A 25811-nucleotide genomic window follows, 5' to 3' on the forward strand; every position below is an offset into this window, starting at 1 on the left:
CCGGCTGCCCACGGCTGCTGATTCATGCGGGAGGGCCTGGGCGTGCCAGAAGGAGTCTGAAATGGCTCTCTAGTGAAATGCAAGGCTTTGGAAGGAGCAGGTGGACTTGGGGGCAGAGGGACGGTTTCTTCTCTGTTTCCACTTGAAGGTCATAACTTTGGCAGAGAAAGGAGGATGTGGGGAAATTCCATCAATACTGCTGAAAGCCAGGATGTGGCTTATGATGCCAGATGCCGAGCCCCTGGCAAGGAGCGGCGCTCACGGCCCCGAGACTGGCAGTACCACGTTTGACAGAATCCCTCATCTGATTGAGAGGATGCTCCCAACACCTGAGAGGCAGAGGAACAGTGCCCAGGAGAAACGACGGAGCCAGATGTGATGGGGCCCGGTATGTTTGAGACGCTTAGAGGGGACCACAGAAAATGAAATGCTCAGGAGTTGCCAGATATCTCTACGCCCAAGGACAAAGTATGGGTAACAATGTTAACTATGAAACTTTTGGGGAAGATGGTAGGGCTGAGCACAGATGTCCAACTCCCACCTAAGCTACCTCCTTCTGAAAGTGACAGAAAGGACCAAGGGAGTCTAAAAATAGGGGGGAATCTGCTTCAGCATTGGAGAATAGGAAAGAGTGCCATCAATATGCCACCAGCTTTGAGGAATTTCTGCTAGGTACAGTGCCAGTGGAACCAGATTGAAGGTTGACTCATAGCTTTCCTTCCTGAGAAAGGGAGGGTGGCCACGCTCACAGGACCATCCTCATAGCCTCTGAGGATGAGTGAATGAGAGCGGAGGAGAGGCTGGGTCACAGGAGGGGTGCAGAGCCCACGCCGGGGAGCCCATCTCTCATGGCAGCCCTAGGGCCTTCTGGAGTGGCTGGGCCATTAGCTCCAAGAACCAACAAGCGAAGCCCATTCAAGCCCAGCTTCCCAATGATAGATAGGCCTGGGTATCTCCCACACATGGCAGGCAGGGGAACAAGGGACAGGCCAGGAGGAACAGCACACATCTGGAGCGGCAGTGCCAACAAACTAAAAAAGCAACGCCCACAGCACAGAATGTACTCCCCCCTTGCCCCCCGCTGCCTCATCTCCAACCTCCACCCTCGGGCTGCTGGTCCCTGGCTGGTAATGTGAAATTTCATCCAGTCTTCCAGATTAATACCTGAGATAAGGAATCTGATAGCATCTACATCAGACGATTAGGGGGCCCCAGGATAACTAACCCAGCTATAAGAAAATACCAGGTCCAGGGAAGACCTAAAATACACGTGGAGCCTATGAACACTTCCTGAAACAGAAAGGGAGCAAACAAAGAATGCTCACACAGGAAGAACATTGCCTCTAAAAGGATTTGCTCTGGGAACTAGAAGTAAATTGTGGCTGTCTTGTACTTCAAGGAGATCATTAAAACCTGGTCTCTCAGATGTAAGAAGTGGAATATGCAATAAAAAACAGATTAAAACTAAAAGAAAGCTGGCAGAGTTAAGAGAATAATGATGGGAACTGAATAAGGTTATGAGAATTTTAAGAAACATTGGAAGCAGGAAAGAGCAGAACCTCACTGCAGAAAACCGATGGGTGCTGTTGGGGGGACAAAGGTGAGGTGTCCTCTCAGAACACAGAGAATAGGGACTGAGATAAAAATGACCAGAGAGAACAGAATAATATGGTAAACAAATGACAGAGACTCACTTGGGAATTACTAGTTTCTCTAAAAGTGATACCAGAACAAAACAGCAATAATTAAAGATATAATAGAAGAAAACTGCCATCTGAACACTCAATTCTTCAAATAAAAATGGTAATCGCATTTTAGACAAGACAAATTGCATTTTAGACAAGACAACACTCGACATGTGCTGTATTTTCTTTTTTGATTCCAAGGATTGGGAAAGAATCCTACAAGCATCCAGCATGTTTGGTGGGGAGGGGAGGGTTGGAAGAAAAATTAAGACTTGTCTACAAAAGAATCAAATCAGATTGCATTCAGACTTCATCACAACATTGATGTAATGCCTAGAGAGGTTTGAGGAAGAAGATTATGATCATAAAAATCTACATCTCATAGAAGAAGCAACAGAGAGAAACTGATCTGTGGAAAAGCATGGTGGGTACAAAGCCCACACAGTCTTCCAGAAGAAGATGACTCATGCCATGGAAGACACACCAGAATACCCAACTTGTGAAAGATCCATCAACAGAGACTGAAGCCTTATAAATATGGATCTGAATCTTAAAATCATAGCTACTATAATATAGTTTTAAAATTAAATTGGTATCTTGGGGCACCTGGGTGGCTCAGTGGGTTAAGCATCCGACTTCGACTCAGGTCATGATCTCATGGTTTGTGAGTTCGGGCCCCACGTTGAGCTCTGTGTGTTGACAGCTCAGAGCCTGGAGCCTGCTTCAGATTCTGTGTCTCCCTCTCTCTCTGCCCCTCCCCCAACTCATGCTCTGTCACTCTTCTCTCTCTCTCTCAAAAGTGAATAAATATTAAAAATTTTTTAAAAATAAAATAAAATTTATATCTCAAATAACAACTGAAAAAGAATATCTGCAATGTAAAGAATAAAGTCAAATAAAAACTCAGATTATAATAATACAAAATTAGAGGTGATGAAGGATGGGCCACAAACAAAAGTGCTAATATTTCTGTAGCATCTTTATGTTATATTGCATCTTTATGTTTTAGATTATCTTTTATGTACTTAGATAAATAGAAACCTAATATTTTAAACTGAAAGTGCAATTATAGAGCAGTCTCCTTAGAACGAGGATGGCATACTATTTAGCTAAATGTATAGGATTTGGTCAAAGCTGTAACCAAAGACAAATACATTAGCTTAAATACATTTGACAGCAACTAAAAAAGAATAAAAAATAAATGTGCAAATCAGAAAGTTAAAAAGGACGGCAGAGGCGCCTGGGTGGCTCAGTCGGTTAAGCATCTGACTTTGGCTCAGGTCATGATCTCACCATTCATGAGTTCTGCCAGCTCAGAGCCTGGAGCCTGGAGCCTGCTTCAGATTCTGTGTCTCCCTCTCTCTCTCTGCCCCTCCCCTGCTCACGCTCTGTCTCTCTCCCTGTCTCTCCCTCAAAAATAAATAAACGTTAAAATAATAAAAGGATGGCAAAATAAGTGAACTTAAAGTAGGAAGGTATTCATAAAGATAAAAGCAGAAACAAATAAATTAGTAGTTAAATAAAAGTGGAGCCAATGAAAATCCAGGTGATGGTTCTTTGGATTAAAAACAAGACAATGGGATCTTTCACTAAAGATTTAACTTGTGAGGTTTTTGTTTGTTTGTTTGTTTGTTTTGTTTTCTTTTGCTGTATGTTCTTTAGTGAGAGAACTATCTGGAGAATTTGTTTATCTCTGGTAGGAGGAATAATCTTTAAAGGAGGGGGGGGCAAATGGATCCCCCAGAAGCAACCAAGGTGTCTGCTTCAAGGAGGTCTCTACTCTGCTGCAAAAGAGAACAGGACCATTTAGGGGCAAGTTGCTAAAAGAAACCCTCTCTGACTCTTGGTGATGTAGCTATCTGAGAAGAAAAAGCCAAGAGAGGTTCTGGATCGATGGGAGGAAAATGAGCAAATCACTCCTGACGAAGTGTTCTTGCATCCTGGGAGGGGCTCCACATGGAAGTGAAAAAGCCGTTGGTGGAAAGTTGCAACCTGGGAACCTAGTGAGGAGCGAAAGGATGCCCAGAAGTTTGTCCAGGGACCTGGACCAATGGCGGTAACCAGTCTGACCAGTGTCAACAGCAAATGGCAGCAGGAAGCAAGGGCTGCAGAATGCAGGATTTCCCGGCTTGGTGATGGAAAGACCACCGGGGTTATTGGCCACACCGGAAGAGGACGAAGCTTTAAACGTGAGACGCTAACCCAGGCAAATCTGGTGACAGATGGTATACTTGATCCAGGTTTAGTATAATTTGGAAAAATAAGAAACATGACCATTTTTTGCATGCTGAATTTAAGATGTTAATATCAGTTAAATCAATAAAAAAGCAAAGTAGCTAGTTCAATCAGGGGAAAAGTGGGGAAACATCTGTAATGAGAAAGAGCATATGAAAAAAGACACAAATTAAAAATAATGGTACTCAAATATATGCTCATAAATTTGAAAATCTCAAAAAAAATGGACTGTTTTCTGTAAAATGCGAGTTACTAAAATTCACACAAGAAGTATAAACCTGATCAAGAAGGACGGCAGAAGCCACAAAGACAACTTGTAGGAAGGATGAGGTGGGGGCATAGAATCCTGGATGGTTTCGTAGATTCATCTTTTGATTTTCAAGGAGCAGCTAATTTGTATATTTTATAAACTATTCCAGGGCATCTAAAAAGACTAAAATCTTTCTACTACTTACTGTAAAACTAGAATAACTCTGTCAACTAAACTCGGTTAAAGATGACACCATCAGAGTAAAAGATAAACTATTCCACACGTACTTACAGAAAAAAAAAACCTAAGAAATTAAATTGGTTAAAAGAATAATGCAGCATAACAAAGGCAGGTTTATTTCAGGAATGCTAACATGGTTTAATGTAACTGTGAATTCTAGATCCATTTATCCAGCTACCTAGTCAACCTCTCCATCTGGATATCCAACAGGCATTAAATTTAACTGTTGAGTTTCTCTCTAAAACTTGCTCCTTTGCATTCTTCCTCAAGTTAATAAATAACTCATTCCTTCCAGTTGCTTGTATTGAATACTTGGAACCATCCTCGATGCCTCACTCTTTTCACACCACACATACATTCCATCAAGAAATCTACTTTATCAGCTCTACCGCCAAAAACGATGCAGAATTTGATTGGTTTTCATTATCTAGTCCAAGTCACCACCTTCCGCTCAGCAGCCCTGGTGATACTTTTAAAGTGAAAGAGATCAAATCTTTCTTTTTAACAACTCTCCAGTAGTCCAGAAATAAATCCCATACTACTATGACCAACTGATTTGCAGGAAGGGTGGCAAGACCACTTAATGGAGAAACATTAGTCTTTTCAACAAAGAGTGCAAAGACAACTGGATAGCTTCATTATAAACGATGAAGTCGGACCCTTACCTCACACCACATACAAAAATTAACTCAAAATGTCCAAAAGACCTGAATGTAAAAGCTAAAACTATAACACTCGTAGAAGGAAACATAGGTTTGGGGCACCTGGGTGGCTCAGTCGATTAAGCGTCTGACTTCAACTCAGGTCATAATCTCACGGTTCGTGAGTTTGAGCTCCACATCGGGCTCTGTGCTGACAGCTCAGGGCCTGGAGCCTGCTTCAGATTCTGTGTCTCCCTCTCTCTCTGCCCCTCCCCTACTCGCACTCTGTCTCTCTCTCTCAAAAATAAATAATAAACATCAAAAAAAATTTAAGAAGCAAACAGAGGTTTAAATCTTCATGATGTTGGAGTAGACAATGGTTTCTTGAATACAGCACCAAAACACAAGAAGCAAAAGAAAAAAACTCCCCAATAAATTGGACTTCACCAAAATTGAAAACTTGTGCAAAGAACCCGTTAAGAAAGTGCAAAGACAACCCACAAAATAAGAGAAAACGTTTGCAAATCATATCTGACAGGGGTTTAGTATCCAGAATATATAAAGAACTCCTAACTCAACAGCAAAAAGACAAACAACACAATTGAAAACTGGACAAAAGATTTAATAGGCATCCCTCCAAAGATGACGTGCAAATAAGTCAGACACAAAATGCCACATATTTTATAATTTATTTTTTCTAGTTTTATTGATATACAATTGGCTTATTGACTTATACAAATGACAATGTGTAAGTTTAACGTGTACAACATATGATCTGACATATGCATATTGCAAAATGATCACCACCACAAGTTTGCCTCACATAGTAGTCATTTTTTCCTTGTGATGAGAACTTCAAAGACTTACTCTCTTTAGCAACTTTCAACTACACAGTACAGTGTTATTAACTATAGTCACCATGTTGTACATTAGATCCCAAGAATACATTTACCTTAAAACTGTAAGTGTGTACCTTTCACCCACTTCCCCTATCTCCCACCCCTGTGATCCCATTTATATGAAATGTCTACCATAGGCCAATCTAAAGATACAAAAAGTAGATTTGCGGTTGTCAGGCTGGGCCGGGGTGGGGAAGTGAGTGACTGTTAATGGACATGAGATTTGTTTTGGGGGTGATAAAAATGCCCTGGAATTAGAGAGTAGTTATGGCTCACATCATTGTGTACATATCAAAAGCCATTGAATTGTAGACATTAAAATGGTGAAAATGGTAGATTTCATGTTACATGAAATTTTTCTCAATAATAATAAAAAACGCTCAGTCAGTTGAGTGTTGGATTCTGGGTTTGGGCTCAGGTCATGATCTCACAGTTGGTGGGATCGAGCCCCACGTTGGGCTCCATGCTGACAGTGTGGAGCCTGCTTGGGATTCTCTCCCTCCCTCTCTCTCTCTGCCCCTTCCCCACTTGTACTCTTTTTCTCTCTCTCTAAATAGATAAATAAACATTTAGAAAAACAAAAAAAATACCCAGTAGATTCTCAACTGACTCAAACTATAAGCCAAAATCCTCACAAACATCTTGTAGGGGCTGGAAGTCCCCTCGGCCCCAAAGAGCTCTACTCCCCTCTCACCCACTCTGTTCTAGTCATAATGGTCTCTGTGATGTGGCTCCAGTACCACCAGCATCAGGACCTTTGCACATGCTATTCTCTATATCTGGAACCCTCTTCTCACAGATATCCTATGACTTGCCTCTCACTGCCTTCAGGTGTTTGCTCAAAAAGTCACCATATGGTTGAAGCTCTCCTTGACCTCACCCCACCCCACGTGGCATATCCTATTCCCCTTACCCTACTTCACTTTTCTCACTAGCACTTATTACTACCTGACATATTATACATTTATTTTCTCATTGTTTTCATCATCTGTTTCCCCATACTAGAATACAAGTTCCTAGAGGGCAGGGACTTTGTTTCATTTACCAATGTGTCACAGTGCCTAGAACAGTGCCCAACACATGCCAGGCATTCCACAAATATATGTTGAATGAATGCATTATAGAATGAACAAAGGAAATCGATGACTATAATTTGTCACACTAATAAAACACAGAAAAACAGGCATAGCTATTGATATAGATTCTAAAAAGATATCTGATTTCTTAAGCATGCATACCGGGTTCAAACACTGAATAAATAAAACTAAAAGGTCCCTTAACATGATGAGGAATATCTGTTCTTCTAACAGACCTCATACCTTACAAATAGCATTCTCATTAAAGCCAAGAATAAGACAAGAATATCCACTATTATCACTATTTTTAAATATAACTCTAGGATGTTATGTGAATAAGGCAATAATAATAACAATAATAATAGCTAATATATATCGGGTGCCTTTTTGGTCGCTGCTCTAAGTCCTAAGTACCTTATATGTATTCATTATTTTAACAGTCACAAAAGCCGAGGTACTATGAGTATGTCTCCATTATGGCGGACAAGGAAAAGTTAAATAATTTGCCCAAGGTCACAGGGGTGGAAAGTAGCTGAGCTAGAATCAGAACCCGGGCAGTCATTCTGTTCTAACCACCATCTAGTGCCACCTCAATGAAAAACCATGAAGATAAAGATGCTGTAACACTGGAAAACAGAAAGCAAATTGATTCTTCCTCAAGATGGTATTGTTGCCCATCCAGAAGACCCAAGGGAATGAAGTGAGAAAAAACTACCAGAAGTAATAAGAATTCAGTATGGCCAGTCACAATATGTACATACACTGATCGACAGCTTTCCTCTATTCCAGTGATAAATAACAACTTAACATCAAGGAAAATAGATCCCATTTCCGTAAGGCAGTAATAAATGTGGAATACTTGAAAATAAGCCTAGCATGAAATGAAAGGGATGTACAGGAAGAAAATGACAAAAGTTCATTGAAGACCTAATTAGAAACTTTGAATGGAGTGATGTTCTATGTTCCTGAATGGATAGATTCAGCATTATAAAGATGTCAAATGTCTCCCAATTTAATTTTGGAATTACTAAAATTAAAATAAAAACACCTATTGCATTTTTAGAACCTTCTAAAAATTAAATCGGTGAATATAAAGACATTGTGAAAAAGGAAGGAAGGATTGCCCATGAAGTTGTATTATACATGAATAATATTTAAAACACAGAGATGCCAATTCCAGAGTAGATAGATTAATGGAACAGAATGAAATGAAAACCCAAGAACAGTCTTAAGCTACAGCATCCAATATGGTGGCCACTAGCCACGTGTGATTACTGAGAATTCGACATGGCTAGTGTCACATGTTGAAATGATAATGTTTTGGATACACTGCATTCAATAAAATATATTATTAAAATTAATTTTACCTGTATCTTTTTACTTTTTAAAATATGGCTACGTAGAAAATTTAAAATCGGCTTGCATTGTGTTTTTATAGAACTGATCTAAAGTATAAAAAACATGTAGTACATTATTTTCTAAAGATACAACTTAGCACAGGCATTTTAAATGAGTTGGGGAAAATATATTAATGAAATGCTGGAAGAATTATTGACTGACTATGGGGGCAGGAGAAATAAAGGTTTGATATTCCAGGCTATATGCTAAAATTTCAGATACATTGAAAAATGAAGTAATAAAAGTACTAGAAGAAAAAGAAAATGTAGGTGAATATTTACAGAAATTGGGGGATAAGAAGGACATGCCAAATACAAAATGAAAAATGAAAAAAAAATGGTCTTGATAAATTTGACTATATAAAATAGTAAAATTTTTAATAGCATCAAATAACATAAAAAACAAAATTGAATGTCACATGAAACACAGGGAGGTATCTGCGACCAATGTGATGAAGGGCGGACACGCCTCACTTATGAAAAGCTCTTACAAATCAGTAAGAATAAGAACACTCCAATAGGAAAATGTGCCAATAACATGAACAGCCAATTTACAAAAGGAGAAACAGAAATGAGACAGATTCCTAGTAAAAAAGAAATTCAACCTTAGAAGTAATCAAAGAAATGCAAATTAAAACAGCAATTGCCAAGGATCAAAAAAGAATAATATATAACGTTGGCAATGAGTGCTGTCATATACTGCTATGCAACTCTAAATTGGTATGATCTTTCTGGAGGACAATTTGGCAACATGTACAAAAGGTTCCAAAATGTGCTTACACTATTTCTAGGAATTTATCCTCAGAAACTAATCAGAGATGTTCACACAAAAATACAAGTATGAGTTTCCTGCATTGTTGTTCATAATCAGGAAAGATTGGCAACCATCTCCATGTTCAATAGTGGGAGCTTGTCTTGAGTGATTACAGGATAGCCATAGAGTAGAATTTTTTTCAATAGCTATTTGCAAAAAACAGCAACAGAGAATATACATCTACTTCCTGTCCCATCTCAAATTCCTCAAAACGGCAAAGATTTTTTAAAAATTTTTTAAATGTTTATTTATTTTTGAGAGAGCGAGCGAGAGAGAGAGAGAGAGCAGGGGAGGGGCAGAGACAGAGGGAGACACAGCATCCAAAGCAGGCTCCAGGCTCTGAGATGCCAGCACAGAGCCCGACGTGGGGCTCAAACTCGGGAACGGCAAGATCGTGACCTGAACCAAAGTCCGACGCTTAACCGAATGAGCCACCCAGGAGCCCCAAATGACAAAGATTTTTTTAAGAAAAATATCTGTAACAGCTCTGGAAAGCAGTGAAGAAGCCCGTCAATGGACAGAATATTTGCAGAACTCTTGGAATATAGGAAGAAAGGGAACAGGCCACGGGATGAATAGGACTGGAGGGAAACTGCCCAAAACACACCAGAGAGGGTTGTGGCAAAGGTGGGGTAGCTTCATGGTGTCACCAGGCTCAGTGGACAGGCTATTATGAGTCACAGTGGGAATAGTACCCGCTGGCCTGGAATTGCTAAATTCCCCTGGATTGCTGCCCCTAGATTGCTAAATTAAAGAAGCTGTTTCTATAGTAAAAACATGTATTTGTTTATACATACTCACTCATACACATTGAAAAAACTATGAAGACATATGCTATTGATGTTAACGATGACCTTTCAGTGGCTAGCTTATGGCTGATTTTTAATTTTCCTTTTTGCTCTTCTATGTTTTCCAAGTTTTCGGCATTGAGTACATATTAATATTAGGGTTAGAAAGCAATGTATTAGTATGTTTAAATAAAGAAGCAAAAAAAATGAAAGCAAAGAGAACTTGACATTTTTATGTGAGAAAATAACTACAATCTTATTAGTTTTCTTTTGAGTCACTGCAGTAACCTCCTGGCTGGTTTCCCAGATTGCTACCATCTCTCACTCCCCGCTTAAAAGCCTTCCATGGCTCCCTACTGCTGCTGTTCAAGCCCAAACATAGAGTCATGCAGGGCAGGGCCTTCGCCATTCTTCCTTCCTCCCAGCCCATTCTTCGCTTCTCACGTTACACACTGACTATTCGCCTTTTCCTGAAGGTTCCACACACCTTCCAACTCCAGTCCTTTGCTCCTACTGTCCTGGCACTATCCAACCCTGGCAGCTGGGTCTTGGGGGGAAAAAAAACCTCAGCCAGAATATACCAGAATAGCTTTAGAGACCTGCACACTATGAGATGCACTGCCCTGTCAACCAAGAGACCCAGCTGAAACAAAGCATCAAGGGATACTTCAGTAGGAGCCAGCGTAGAAAGATAGAGCTGGGCTCTGAGATTCAGAATCTGGGAAAATAATGAAAATTAAATGTGGAATCTTATGATGAAAATTGCAGGGGACCTCAAGGAGCTCCCCTTGTATCATGAATTGATTGGTCTGTATATCCAGCTCTTTGCTTCTGTGGTAGGGTTTTGGGGTGGGGATACTGGCCCTGGCTGGTGGTCTCCTCTCCACAAGGGTGGGCACGAACCTGGGTTTACACCTACACCTGCCACCTCGTGGTGGCTTAATCCTTCTTGAGTCTACTCTACAAAACAGAGGTAGCCTCGTGCTGGGTGACTGAATGTCATCACCTGCACACAGTACCCTCACACCCCCTAAAAGGCAATAGATGATGTTATACTTACATTTTCCCATACCAAAGGTTCTGCTTCATGGGGCTAGAGTCATGCTCTGGGAACCAGAGCCCAGGGGCTGTGGGGGATGCCCTAGAAGTGTTGTTGGTGAGGGCTCTGAGGCTGGCGTGGATGGCAGGAACCCTCCCCCCAGACATCTCCAGGACCTCCTTCTGGATCCTCACCCCTGTGCTCTGGGATCCATGTGGCCTGGGCGGAAGGTGTATTTATCTGATATCACAGCCCTGGTGAGCTGAAAGGCTGGCACTCACCCAGGCTCTGGATGAGCCCTGGTGGTTGACACCACATTCCCACAGCCAAGCTTCCTGCCCTCTCTAAGCAGGGTCCGGGGCAACTCCTTTCCTTTCAGAGTAGGGCTGTGTGTGTTGGAAGGATGCTCAGCTCTGGGGACCTGGCATGGAATGCTAGGGAGGAAGCATCCTGCAGGCCCCGGGGTCTTCCTTTCACACCACGGATGGGGCAGCCATCTCCTTCCTGTTCTGAAGTGGAGCGGGGAAAGTTTCTCCCGAGGGCAGAGCCTCTGAGCCAGACCAAGGGCATCCAGGTTGGAGGTCTGCCTTTTCTTCAGAAGTCGTAGTCACCACATCCACCACTGGGCAAGACCCCTGAATGGCCTCCCAGGTGTGTGCACACCACCACAGAACACTGCCACCAGCATGGCGGGAACACTGGAAACCACACACGTGACTGTGGATGGTTCTTACCCACACGGGGGTCTTCCCACTGTGGGGGGGATGGGCACGGCAGATCACCTGCTAGTGGGTTGCACTTTCCTCTGGGGCCACGCGCATGAAGGAACAAGTGTCGTTTGAACCCTAGAGTCTGCCCCATGGAGCTTCAGCCTCAGAAGGCTCAAGGTTTTCAGGTCCAGTCCTTGACCTTGACTTTGAATTTCTGCCACTGAATATCTGCACGGCCCAGGGCTTCAAAGAAAAGCCTATTACTTCCAGTACTACCCTCCACTCCTCACCCACTGCCGTGTGTTAAATGAACAGGCAGCCGAATGGGCTTCATCCATCCCAGTGTTTCCCAAACCTCAGTCGCTCCTGTACCCCTTTAGAGGCAATTTCACCACCTAAGTGTACCACCTCTGTGCTTACTGGCTTCGTTTTTTTCCTTTGAACAGCCTCACTTTTTAAATGAGGTTTCCATTCCCAACAATAACCTCACTGAAGTGCGGTTTTGATGAGCTAGCTATCTTTTCCTCCCTGGTATATAATAGCAAAAACACACAACTGTTAAAACTGTACAAAAATCCTATCACATATACATACACCCTGGGAAATAATGGACCCCCCGTCCCCTCAAATGCCAAAGAGGCTGCTACGAACAGCTGTTTTGGTGTGGGCAGGACAGATAGGGAGCAGTCCCTGCTGGCTGGCCCGCAGGCCAGGTCTCTCCTAGGGCTGAAGGTAAGAGCCCAGAGAAGGAGAGGACATTTCTTGCCTAGGGGCAGACAGTCATCGCCTAAAAGCATTGGCAAGTTTTCAGATGAAAGTTGGGCACAGGCTGGGGCACTAGGACCACTCGGATAAAAATCTGGTCTGTCAGCAGTCCCCTCCTGCCTCCTAAAGATGGAAGATCTGAGGATGTGTGGGCTGCCCAGGTGATCCTGCAGCCTGGAGGGAAGCCAAGGACAGAGAGGAGAGGTGCCTCGGTTCTTGCAGCAGGCCTGTCCCTTTTCTCAGATAAAGTAGACCTCGGAGCACAGTGACCTCAGCTGAAGGCTGCCCTTTCCTCCAGCATAGGGGTTCAAAAACCCCAGCATACTGGACCCCACTCCAAAGGGTCTGTTTCAGGGTGACCGGGTGGAGTCCTCAAATTTGTTTTTCTAACAAGTTCCCAGGTGACAATGACGCTAATGCCTCTGGTCCAGGACTGTACTTTGAGAACCATTGGGATTACCTGAAGTGTTGCCCACTCAGAATGAACATCCCAGGATGACACAGCCGACAAAAAGAAGTCAGACACGAACTACAACGTATACATTTCCAGTGCCTGACATCGTTGTCACCCAGAAGCATGATGCAGATCCTGGCCACTGCTGTTTCCAGCGGCTGGCCCAGAACTTCCCAGTGAGATCTCTAGAAGAATCTCCGCCAAGAAACAACGTCCCATCCAAAAACAAGACCCAGGTGAGAAACGACAGAACGGCCTGCCTGAGGTCTGTGGGACTGTAACTTGCTGCCCGTGCAGCCCCTCCCTTCTTCTCTCTGGCCCCGGTGACTCAGGCTAGGAGCAGGGATCTCTCTGCACCCCTCCCTCGCCACCTCACCATCCTAGGTGCAGGCAGACTGAGGGCAACAGAGGGGAAATTACTGCATTTGCCCCCAAGAATCTGGCCCGATGGATAGAGAGACATTTACTGAAATCCTTGCTGAAGACATGTGTCAGGCGGCATGCAGGGTGAAGGGACAGAAAGGTCGGGGTGGCTCTTGTCCACAGAGGCTCCCCCGCCAGTGGCGGTGGGTGATGGGTGAAGAAGCAGATGGCGTACCACACTGCATTGTGCAAGGAGCTGGGGCAGAGAGAAGCCTGGGGTGGGGGGAGGTGCGGGGAGCACAGAGGCAGCACACGCACGTCATCCAGCCTGGGGAGGAAGGATGGCCAGGTGTGGGGGAGGACGTTCCTGCAGAGAGAACGTGGAACGTGGAGGTACGGCTGCACCAAAGGGGGAACAGACTGGAGTTGAGAGGAGGCCTCGGGGGACCATGAAGGGTCTCTCCAGCATGTCAAGTTCATTCCTGCTTAGGGCAGCTGAGAAGGGCTGATGACTCTAACAAGGCTGGCTCCCGGATTAGATGCAAGCAGGAGGCCCCTGTCATCCACTGCTCTGTTATAAAAAGCAGTAACTTTAGAGGAAGTGACCAGAGACCCCTCTAGTGGGGCAGATGGTAACTCGGCAAGCCGGAAAGGCCTCAAGGGGCCAGGCGGGGCTGTGGAGGGCTGAAAGGGCTGTTGCTTTCAGGAGGAACTCTACAGATGGTGCCCTTTCGGTGCTGGACAGATCAAGGGCCTCAAGGATCCCACCACTTGGGGGAGGTCTCTGGGATGGAAAGGTCAGCCCCAGAAGTCCTGAGATCACTTGACGACCAGCAACTGAGCTGGGAGCCTCAGAGCCTGCTTGGAGGGCAGGGAGGAAGGGGAGCCATGCAGCCACACAGCTGGGCTCCTGCGTGGGGGCAGTCACAGGCTAAGGAGCCAGATTCGAGATGATAATAAAAATAACAGCCACCTCTTGCATGGTGCTTCTTATGAGCCAGGCACTTCAATTAGCACCTTAAGTTTCTAAACACAGTTAATCCTCACCATCCCTAAGACTTAGGTACTGTTGTTACCATCGTCATTTTCAAGGCGAAGAAATTGAGGCACAAAGCGGTGAAGTAATTCTCACGGCCACACCCCCAGTGTGGCAGGATCAGGGTCAAAGACCAGATCTCCCTAGGCCCTCATCACAAATTCTTTGAGTTAGGAGAGATCGTAGAAGTCAACTGGCCCCACTGCCTTATCTTACAGAAGGGGAAACTGAGGCTGCTCAGCTGGCTAGTTGGGTCACAGAATTGGGAACCTAAATTGGTAGACCACAGGACCTGGAACTTGGAAGGGGGCGAGGCCCAGATATACCTGCGGCTGTCTGCTGGTTCCCCAGGCAGCCCTGCTCACTGCCTCTGACTCCACCCTAAGCCCTGCCTCCATCCTGTTCCTGCCATGCCCACGTGGATGTCATTCAGCACTCTGGTCTCCCCCCTCCTTGCCCCCAATTCCAGTGACATCCACCTCCACTCCACTTCAGCTGTTCACACAGAGCCAGGGCCTGGCCCCTCCGTCCTTCTTCCAGTTCTGACCGCCCCTCCCATCCTTCTGGCTCCCTCACCCCACACTGCCAAGCTTCCCAGAGACTTCCAGAGCTCCACTTCCTCCAAGCCCACGGGCCATCTGTCTGCTCATCCCTCTCCATCCCCAGCCCCGTGGAGCACCCACTCAGCAGCACCCTCAATCTTCATCACCCGCCCCCACCTTTGTCTTCCACCTGGCAGAGCCCCACCCTCCACCTTCTCCACCCTGCTTCGCAGTCACCCAGTCACCGGCCCAGTGGAGGCCTGACATGCTGCTGGAAGACCAAGGCCACTCTGAGAGCAATGGCCCCCACCACAAGAGGGCGCCGTTTCCCACCCTGGCTTCCTGAGGGATCCAACTGGGAAACGTATATTAACGTGGACAGCACATTGAAATCACCGGGAGATTGAACAGATTCTAACACGAGGGTTATCTGGATTTTAAAAGCTCCCCAGAGGATTCTGAAATGTGCCCTAGCCACACAGGGGAATACTACTCAGCTGTATGAAGAAACAAACCACTGATAACATGCTACGTGGATGAACCTTAAAAACATTATGCTAGATACAAGAAGCGAGACACAAAAAAAGTACATGTTATATAATTCTACTTCTAGGAAATTTCCAGAACAGGCAAAACTATCGAGCAAGCAAATGACCCTGGGACTGGGGGTGGGCCCGACTACAAACGGGCACAAAGGAAACTTGTGACGTGATCGGTGTGTTCTAACACTGAATTGTGGTAAGGGCTGCATAACCACAGAAATTTGCTACAAATGATTGGACTATACACTAACAATGGATAAACTTTACGGTATGTAAATTATATCCTAGTAAAGCCGTTAAAAGTTGTGGTGGTGGCGGCGGGTAGGGGAACCCAACTTAAAAAAAAACCAATTCCCGGGTGATTCCAATAAGCAGCCAGAGTCGAGAACCCAGTGAAGGAGGCCTGACCCCTACTGACCCTGAGGCCGTGTCCATTACTCCCTGGCCCTCCACAGCACAGGGTCTGTGCACATCACAGACCCTGGCACACAGTAGGCCATTTATTATTTTTTTGAGTGAATGGATACGCATTCCTAGAGTTTGTCCCAGGAATTAATGGAGTAGAGGATGTCCATTTAATGAGCATTTACTACGCAGAGATCTTTGATATTCTTGTCCTGACTCTGTCATCTCTGAGTCCCTGTGGGATTGGGATAAATATCCCCATTTTACACAAAGGAAACTGGATCTTTGTGTGAGATGAAGTGAACAGCCTGTGGCCCCACAGCCCTTGCCTGGCAAAGCGGGGTCTGGAGACCTGCCCATCTGATCCCAGTCCCGGGCCGCCTCTGGGCACCACGTACTAGCAGGGGCCCACAGGAGCAGCTGGTCCCTAGGTGGGATGGCCCGCAGCCCTGCACCCCTTTCAGCCCTTCTGGGATGAAGCTTCCCCCTCCTCTGCTCCTCCTCCAACTTCACGACTGCTTTCGTCTGACCATCCGTCCAGTGCACCGCTTGGGAACAGAACCGCTTGACGCTGCTGATCGACCAATTTCATAAAAGGAATCCAGCTTCCCTCGCACTCACGAAAAGCTGTTAGCCCCTGGCGAGCCTCCATGCCTGCACTCCGGCGATGCAGCCCAGACATCGGGAGAGGGATGCCAAAACCCTTGGGCACACAGAGGAGTCAGCTGGCCTGAGAGATTTAAATCGAGAGGGGTCCTTGCCAGCAATACCACGAAGCAACATCCTGTCCTCAGAAAAGAGGTTTCCCACTGAGATGTCCTGAAACCTCAGCTGAGCGCCCTAACTCAGCTGTGTAGGGATGGAGATGTGGTCCCAAACTGTCAATACTCGACCCCAGCGAGGACAGGGACAGTGTAATAAGGAAAGCAATGGCTGACAGTTGGAGGGGCAGGGCGGCAGCATTCTCTTTATCAGCGTGTGCCCTGGAGGAAGAAGCTAAATGCCCTCTGTAAGCCTCAGTTTCCTCGTTTGGAAAATGGGAACATAACCCCTGTCCCCCCATCATCCACCCCCATCTCTCACCGGGCTGCTGCTGTGAGAGTGTTTGGGAATCTGTAAAGCACTCAACCGAGTGGAGACTAAGAATTTCTTTTCTTTAAACCAAGGCTTTGGGGTATTTCCAACCTCCAGAGTTACAAGCAGTTCTCACGTGACAACAGGAAGCTATGGATGGAAAGGAGCAATGGGAAGTGTGACTCTGGGAGTCAGGATCCCAGGATTCAGTCCTGCCTTTTCTGTGAACAATCTTCTGTGACTTCTGAGGTGCTCTGAAAACCTGAATGAATGTTGTCCCTTCCCCTTTCTGGGTCTCGGTTTTCATTTCTATATGACGAGGAGTTGGGGGAGGTGTCCCTAAAGGTCCCTCACGCCGTGACAGCCAGACCTGCGACAGCCGAAGACTCCAATGGGAACAAGCAGATGTCTCCAAATCGCTGCAGAGTCTGGTGTCAATGGGGTCACAGGACTGGGCATCTCCACCCTTGCCATCAACCTGTTTGACACTCATTTTAGAGCACTGGTCACTGCCTTATAAAAGGCATAAAAGGCGTTCTTGCAGCCAAAGCTTTTGCAGCCTTTGGCAATGAGTCACTCCCGCAGGGGGTCAAGTTTCCTTTATGCCTCTCCCTAGGGACTGAGAAACAGCGAGGTGGGAAGATGAGGACTAGCTTTGCCTGGGAAAAGTCTGCCTTGTTTGGATAACCGCAGACCGTGGGGCCAAACACTTTTGCTTTTCAAGCACCTCTGAAAACACCCCTCTCAGTGTGGGAACTTTACAGTTTCCAAAGCTCTTTTGAATCTATGACTGATGTCGGCAAGAACCTGAAGGGAAGGCTACGGTCCCCATGTTTATAAGGGAGGAAACCCCAGCTCAGAGAAGTGAGGGGACTTCTCCAAGGTCACACAGCCAATGCATGGAGGGAGCTCTCCTTCCCCCCACCCCGGAGAGGTAGGGCAGAGCCTCAGAAAGTACAAAGCTGCAGTGGAAACAGGTCTGGTGATTCCCACTGCTCTGCACCCACCTTCCCGGACACACACCCAGGGGTGAGTCCTCCCTGACTCCTGCCGTGGAGGTCCACCGACCCACACCCTTCCTCCCTAGGCAGTTCAGTTTTTTTTCTCTCAGGCCGCTAAGCACATATAGAATAGCTTGTTTTGCTGGGACGCTCCGGGTGTCCAGAGCACATGCAGGAGAGAAGAGGAAAGGAGGAGCTACAGGGAGAATGGGAAAGAAGGCAAGAGATCCTTTTGCACACATGTGAGTAGGGAAAACTTTTTAAACACTTGCTAATATCCGCCATTAGTTAAGAAGCGTGGAAATGGGCATTTTCACACGCTGCTGGTGGGACTAGAAATCAGAACAGCCTCCCTGGAGGTCAGTTTGTCACAATATTTTAAATGATCCAATAATTCCACTGCTATAAATCTGTTACGGAGATGCCCACCCGGGCGGGAAGGTGCTGGCTGTGGTATCAGAAAGCTGCACACATTCAGTAAATTACCGTCTATCCATCTGACAGAACAGCATGGCCCATTAATAGGAATGAGGTCAATCAAGCTCTCTAAGATCCGTAGTAAAGTGAAAAAAGCAAAATATATAGTATGGAGTCATTTGGGTTTAAACAGTATATTGAAAAAGTTCTGGGCAGATGAGCAGTAAACTCAAAGCAGGAGTTCCCTTGGGAGAGAAAGTAGGATTTACAGGGATTGGGCAAAGCAACGCTTTTACTTTTTTTTTTTTTACTATATATATTCAACTTTTCTTTTCTTTTGCAACAAAACAAAACAAAACCCTAAAACACCACATATGATGTGTGTGTGTAAGCCATTAACATAAACAACCAAATAAAACCCCAAACAAACCCACCAATCCACGGTGGCACTGGAGCCTTCCTTCCAAGCCAGCCCCTCCCCAAACTCCCCTTACAGTAGAAACGCTCTTGGGGGCACAGCATGATTTTAGATGGTCACCCGGCATCAGTAACAAGGACAGCAAACCTACAAGAGCAGTAAGGGAATGCATCACACGATTTAGCCCAAAGGCACGACAAAAGGGAAGGTTGGGCTCCTGAGCTGTCTCGATGTAGGTTTTCACCTCTGCCGTGCACCAATTGCTCAGCCACCAGCTCTATTTTGTCGGTGGTAAAACAGCTCTGATCCTGCTAATGCAAGCGTGCTTACAAGCCCTGTGATATCACCCATCCCTGATTGAGCCATATTGCACCTTGGCGGGAGAAGACAACAGCTAACAGGTAGGTGAGAACGCGCCCTCTCCGCAAACCTACCTCGGAGAACCTCTGCACGTCTTGGGTCAGCGTGCCCACTCGCTTCCACTGGTAATGCTTTAGCAGCTTCAGGATGGCTGGATTCACCGCGTTATCCGATGGGACAGTCCGAAAGAAATAAGGGTATTTTTTCTTATCAGCTAGAACAGGCGTGGTCGCAGCAAAGGAAAGCTGGAAAACACAAAAGAGGCAACACCTTTACTGGTGGGTTTCACGGCTGTGAGCCAGCCCAGGATCTTTCCGAATGGCATAGAGCCCAGACCCTAAGCCTGATGTGGGGCACAAACACATGGGGCAAGACATTTTTTAAGCCCTTTTGTTGTGAAAGTAACACATTATAATTGAAGAGAAGGTCTCAAAAATGCAAAATAAGAAGAAAAAAAATGCACCAATAATTTATCTCTCATCAGCGAACCACCATTACTGTCATTTTTATCTCCTTCCGGTCCTTTTTCCATGCACAGTGATTTTTTAAAAAAGAGATTCTTGAGATCATTCTACATACACAATTGAACTCCTCCCCACTCCTTAACATTATCCTACAAGCATCGAAACCATCCTGTCTAAAAAACAAAACAAAACCTCCTTGCAAACATTTTAATGGCTGCATAATATTCCAGCATATGAACACATTATGATTTACTGAATACTCTCTAATTTTGGGGGCATTTAGACCATTCGTAATTTGTCATTATTGTCATATTAGTCTACAAGCATCTTTGTGCAGAGCATCTTTTCTCCACATTTTAGGCTATTTCTATTGCATAGAGTCTGTGATATAAAATTTCCCAGATAAAAGATATGAGCTTTTAAAGATTTAATACTTATCCCCCCCCCATTGTATCAATTTACACACCCACTAGCCAGGTATAATTAGAGGGCCTAGTTCACCACAGTCATCGCAACAGAGAGAAATAAAACATTCCTCTATATAATCTTATAATGATCTATCACTAAAAAAAAATGAATCATATTGCATTCATGGGTTATGCATAATGTTGAGACCATTTCCATGGGATCGTTAACCAGTAGTATGATCTATTTTAGGAGTGACTTTGTCATATCCTTTGCTTATTTTTGAGTGGTATTCTAATGCTTTTCTTACTGAATTTAATGAAGACTTTTTTTATATGTACAGCATCCAAACTCAGACTATTGCAGTGGCTACAAATATCCCGGTTTGTTTGCTTTTCATTGTGTGTGTGTGTGTGTGTGTGTGTGTGTGTGTGTGTGTGTTTTAACTTACACTCAGTAGTCAAATCTATCTTCCCCTTTATTATTCCTTCTCTTTCTTTTAAGTGCCAGTAAGTTGCTAAATTGGATTTTAATTATCTGTCCTCCAAGGCCCAGCTTAAATGTCACCTCCTCCATAGCATTTCCTCTGATCTCTGTTCTCCCTTTCCTCCTGGCTTCACCCACAGAAGGCACTTATCACACTTTTTGATCTTTGCTGTGTGAAGGTGGAAACATGGTTTCTTCTTGCTTGTCTAATTTGCATTTACCTTATTAGAGGCGAGGTTGAGTACCTTTTCCTATGCTCAAGAGCAATTTGCAGTTTGTTTCTGGAAACCATTCACATCCTTTACCTGTTTTCCAATTTGATTTCTAGTCTTTTTCTTATCAGTTGGCATAAGTGATCTTTTACATTAATGAAACTAGCCCTTTGCAACAGAAGTTGCTAATGTCCCCCTAGTTTGAACTTTTTCTTTTTATGTTTCTTACAGTGTCTTCTGACATAGAGACTTTTTTTAAAAAATGTGGTTGAATTTATCAATTTTTTCTCTTTAATGTCCTCAGGTTTTGTGTCATATTTAGAAAGGCCTTTCCCTCACCGAGATTATTAAATAATTCTTCCATGGTTTCTTTTAGTCTGTCGTTCACCACACCACACCACACCCCCATTCCATCTCTGTTCCTCTCTTCCTTCCTACCAGCCTCCTTCCCTTCCTTCTTCTTCCTTCTTTCGTCTCATGTAAATCCTTTGCCCAGAGAAGGCATAACCAAGGCAAGCTCACCTGCCACCACCTGCTTTCTCCCTGAGCCCTTGCCATCCTCGCAGCAGCTCTAGACCTAATCCATCCCAGAGTCAATTTCAGCATCCAGAGAAATAACATCCGGTGCCCTCAGGCCCCAGCTGAAGGTGCTTTTATTGTCTCTCCTGTTATCTGAGGAAGCACTCCTTCTCCCCTCCCTGCCAGACCTTTGCAGAGTGGTGCAAGGGAGACTTTGTCCTTTCCTGGTCTGGCTCAGAGGGTAGACAGCCACTACCTAGGACCCCTGCATCTCTTGTGTCCAGCCAGCAACCTCAACACATCCCATCTGTTGGAGATGAACATAAAATATCCCATCATCTGTCCCCTAGAGCTAGAGGGTACGTGTAGGGACATCATCCCAAGACTGGTAAAAGTCAAGTGTAGAATGACAGTTTTAAAAAGTTCTGGGTAGAATAAGAACAAATAAGGAGAACATACAGAGGGGAAGATCTCCACTGGACACACTGAGGAAGGCTTCCATTCAGAGTTGCCCAGCAATGGAAGAAATGAGATCCCTGTGTCCGGAGGTATGCACACGGGGGCTGGACTACGACCTAATGAGAATACAGAGGGGTTCCAAGGCATCTGTGAGCTCCCCAAAAACTCTATGAAAAGGCTTGTGTGGTCATTTGTGCATTACTGACATGCACGTTTTTCCTCACGGAAAAGAGGATCCATGGCTGCTATCAGATTCACAGAGAGGATCCCACAACCCAAACAAGGGCAGCACCCCTGCCTGCTGGTGACATTTGGGTCCCAGGGTGAGCACCAGAAATAGATGTTCTCTATCGTCTCCTCAAACACAGGGTCTGTGATTTTTCTCTCAACATTAAAACAACACTTCAAGCCTCCTACAGTCACCAGTGTAAGAAGGAGCTATCAGAAAAATCCGGGAGTAACTCTTTCAGGACCTGGGGTGGTATATGTGCCATCACCTCCCCCAAAATGCTTATCTAACACAATTTGGGAAATATTGGTTTTCTGATGTGATTTCTGAATCACACTCTGGTTGATACTTTATCACTATTGTCCCATCAATTCCAGGTCCACAATTAATTGTTGCTTGAACAACCTCGTATGTTTGCCCTGTAGGTAATTACAGTGGTTACTGTTCAGTGAATAAATGGCCCATTGTGTTTACAATGGGCTTGGAGTACAATAGATGCCCCCGGACTAAATCATGTTGGGTGCAAAATATTAACTGGCACTGGCATTTTCTGCCCCATTTGAGATAATGCACACTTTGATTGGATTGCTCTGCATCACCGTTCCTCTGGCTTTAGCCCCCTAAAACTTTCTTCTATGGGCAAAGTCTGCACATGCCTAGTAGCGCTGCTGAATTTCAGAATTGCAGGAACCTGAGAAGTCATCTAGCTCTGGGGTTCTCAATATATTTTTATTGTGTTATTGGAATTGTGTTATTGGCTGTACATTGGAATCGCTTAGGGGGATTAAAAAAAAAATATGATGCCTTGGTCCCATGGCAAACCAGATGCATCAGAATCTCTGGACCTAGAGCCTAGGCATCAATATTATTAAAATTCTTCACAGGTGATTATGATGCCCAGGGAGGGTTGAGAACCATGAACATAGCTCAACATCCCTAGTGTTGAATAAGTAGGCTAAAACCTAAAAAAATGGGGAGATGTTGACATACTCACCATAGCCAGGAAGAGGTAGGAGCAGGACTCCAATCCAGATCTACAGGACTCCAATACCAGCCCTCTTTCTCCCCTTGCATCCTATGTACTTGCTAGGCTAGGCCTTCCTTCCAGGCATAGTCACTCTTATGGCCCTAACTGGAATGCCAAACCTTTCTGGGCTCTCCTGCCTTATTTCTCACAGCCAAGTTCATTTCATTTCATTTCTTTCTTTTTTTTTTTTTTTTAGTTTATTTATTTATTTTGAGGGGGGAAGGGCAGAGAGAGAGGAAGAGAGAGAGAGAATCCCAAACAGGCTCTGTGCCACCCAACTCGGGGCTCCATCTCATGAACCATGAGATCATGACTTGAGCTGAAACCGAGAGTCAGAGGCTTAACTGACTGAGCCACCCAGGCACCCCACAACCAAGTTCATTTCTAAACAGACTGTGATGATTGAGGCTCTGAGCTAATCCCTAACCAAGGATTTCTTTTGGAGAGTACTTTCAAATTGATTTTATAGTTTTGTTCTCATTTATAGTTTTGTTGCATTGTTTTGAGAATCCGGCATATTTAGTGTCTGCTTTTGGAATTTATTGAGATTTTCTTTGTGGCCTATTCTACAATCAATTTTTCTAAAAGTTCCATGGTGGCTGGAAAAGAGAATGTAGTCTCAATTTGTAAGCTATAAAAGTCTTTGTCAGACTTCTTATGCATAACAGATATAATCAACAAAAGTATCTTATTATCACATGCTTTGTATTTCTGTTTACTCGATCTGTCAAAGATTAGAAGACTTACTACATTTTTCTCTATCGTCTCTGACAATTTCCCTATGTATTTCAACAGTTTTTGCTTTATATACTTTGATTTTATGTTGTTCTCAGCATAAAAGTTTATTACAATTATATCTTTATTTTTCAGCAATGTATATCCTTGTCTAGTCCAAACACAGGCACTTAATCATCATTACATGAACTAAGAATTAAAATATTTGTCTAGGTAAAACAAACCTTTCTGTCACTTTATTACTTTTTGACTTATATCATATCATGCATTATATTAATATTGAAACCCTTACTTAATTTCTGCTTGCATTTGCCTGCCACAGATCTGATCCTCCTTTTATTTGCATTCTGTTAAGATTATTTGAAAGTATATTTCTTGAAAAGAGCACATGGATTTAAAAACATATATGCTTATTGCTGTAATAAGTTCTTGACCTTGCACTTACCATCCTGTTGGCAGTCTTACTCTTTTTTTGTATGCTTCCTATTTGTTTCCTCATGTTCTCTTTGGTATTTAGACTACATGTCTACTCTTCTCCATTCTGGATATGTTAATCTTGCTTCTTGTCTCAACCTGCTGGAGTATCTTTTAATATTATGAAGAAGGGCAAGTAGTTGAAAACTTGCTGAGGATGACCCTCAGTTGCCTTGACACACACATGGTAGAATTTAGCTGGGTATAAAATTCTTGGGCTACACTTCTCCCCCTTGAAACTACAAAGTGATACAGATGAGAAATCTGGGGCTAGTTTGACTCTTGTTCCTTTGTAGCCATCTGGTATCCTCTGCCTGGATCCCTGAAGAATGTTTGTTCTTTATTCCTAGAATTCAAAATATTTGCCAAGATTGATCTTGGTGTGGGCACTCTTGATTTTATCTGAAACACAGGGAATCCTTCAATCTATACACTCAGGTCTTTCAACTCAGAAAAAAAAAATCTACATATACTCTAAATGTAGTTTATACAATAAGTATATAATCTCCTGGTCCTTGTCTTCCGTATCTCACAAGAGCATCTTATTGCTTTCCTACAATCTTTCCTTGCTAATCTTTCTGGGATATGGTGGCACATCATTATTATTTGACTCTGCAGACCTTTGACTACAATGTGGTACATAAACAATTCAGCCATTCAGCTTCTTTGTTCTCCAAGTTTGTTGATATGCTTTTCAACAGCCTCACTTTTAAGCTTTACTGTCTCTAATATATTTTTATTTTGTTACTGAGAGCTTCCATTTTCCAAGAATTTTGTATGATCACACCCCGACATCTTCTCTCAGGCTAATTCATGGAGACCATGTTTTTTCTGCATATGATTGAGGATGCCAAGTATGTTTTGGAAGTTTTTTTCTTTATCCTACAATAGAACATTTTCAGAGATGGACTCTTCCTCTGCTTTTTCTGGGTATTATGCAACTTTGATTATTTTTGCAATATTTTTTCAAAGGCTGGATGTTAGGTGTTTCTAGTGTCTCATTGTCAAAAGCAAGGCAGGTCTTTTCAGACATGGCTTATCAAATAACATAATATGTGGATTGCCCTTGGCCCTGTTTTCTGTCTTTTTACATTATAATTGAATATTTTACCCAGAAAACTGAAAAAGGAGTATTCGAGCACAGTCTTAGGTGTCCAAGAGGCTCTCACTTTTTGCTGTTCTACATTAATGAGGTGACAGCTTTGCCCTCAGTGCCTAATTTTCAGATACTCTGGATCAACACAGTACATTAAATTTCCATCATGCACAGTTGCCAGGGTTTTTCTGTCTTGCCCATAAAACTGTACTTGGGAGGTTTCTGCTTCCCAGTATGCAGTGCATTCCTAATGCCCTCCTGTCTTCTCCTTATCCAGCTTTTCCTAGCAATTTATAGCTTTGTTTGAATTTACAAAGATAGATAAAAATGAAGAGAAGAAAGCATCTTGGCTGCTTCAAAGATCAGCAACTGTGAGTAGAGGTGTAGCTGTCCAATTTTCTGACTGGCAAAGCCCTGGGTCTCTAACACAGATTGTGGGAGAGAGAGGGAAAAGTCCATTATTTTTCAGAACAATTGTTATTTTACGAGGTAGTGTCTGGAGTGCTGGGAGGCAAAGCTTAGTGGGATTTTATTAATCTAGCTCCATCTATTTT

At 44.0% G+C, this 25811-nt stretch overlaps 1 protein-coding gene across 1 annotated transcript in view; it reads right to left on the bottom strand.

The window, feature by feature from the left end:
- GABBR2 (gamma-aminobutyric acid type B receptor subunit 2) overlaps nucleotides 1-25811 on the bottom strand; it is a 236672-nt gene that overhangs the window by 186537 nt on the left and 24324 nt on the right. The window contains exon 3 of the mRNA XM_042963492.1: nucleotides 19226-19396. Within this exon, the coding sequence (XP_042819426.1) occupies nucleotides 19226-19396 (171 nt within the window). The remainder of the gene's footprint in view (nucleotides 1-19225; nucleotides 19397-25811) is intronic.

The sequence above is a fragment of the Panthera tigris genome, chromosome D4 (genome assembly GCF_018350195.1).
Source record: "Panthera tigris isolate Pti1 chromosome D4, P.tigris_Pti1_mat1.1, whole genome shotgun sequence".
NCBI lineage: Eukaryota > Metazoa > Chordata > Mammalia > Carnivora > Felidae > Panthera > Panthera tigris.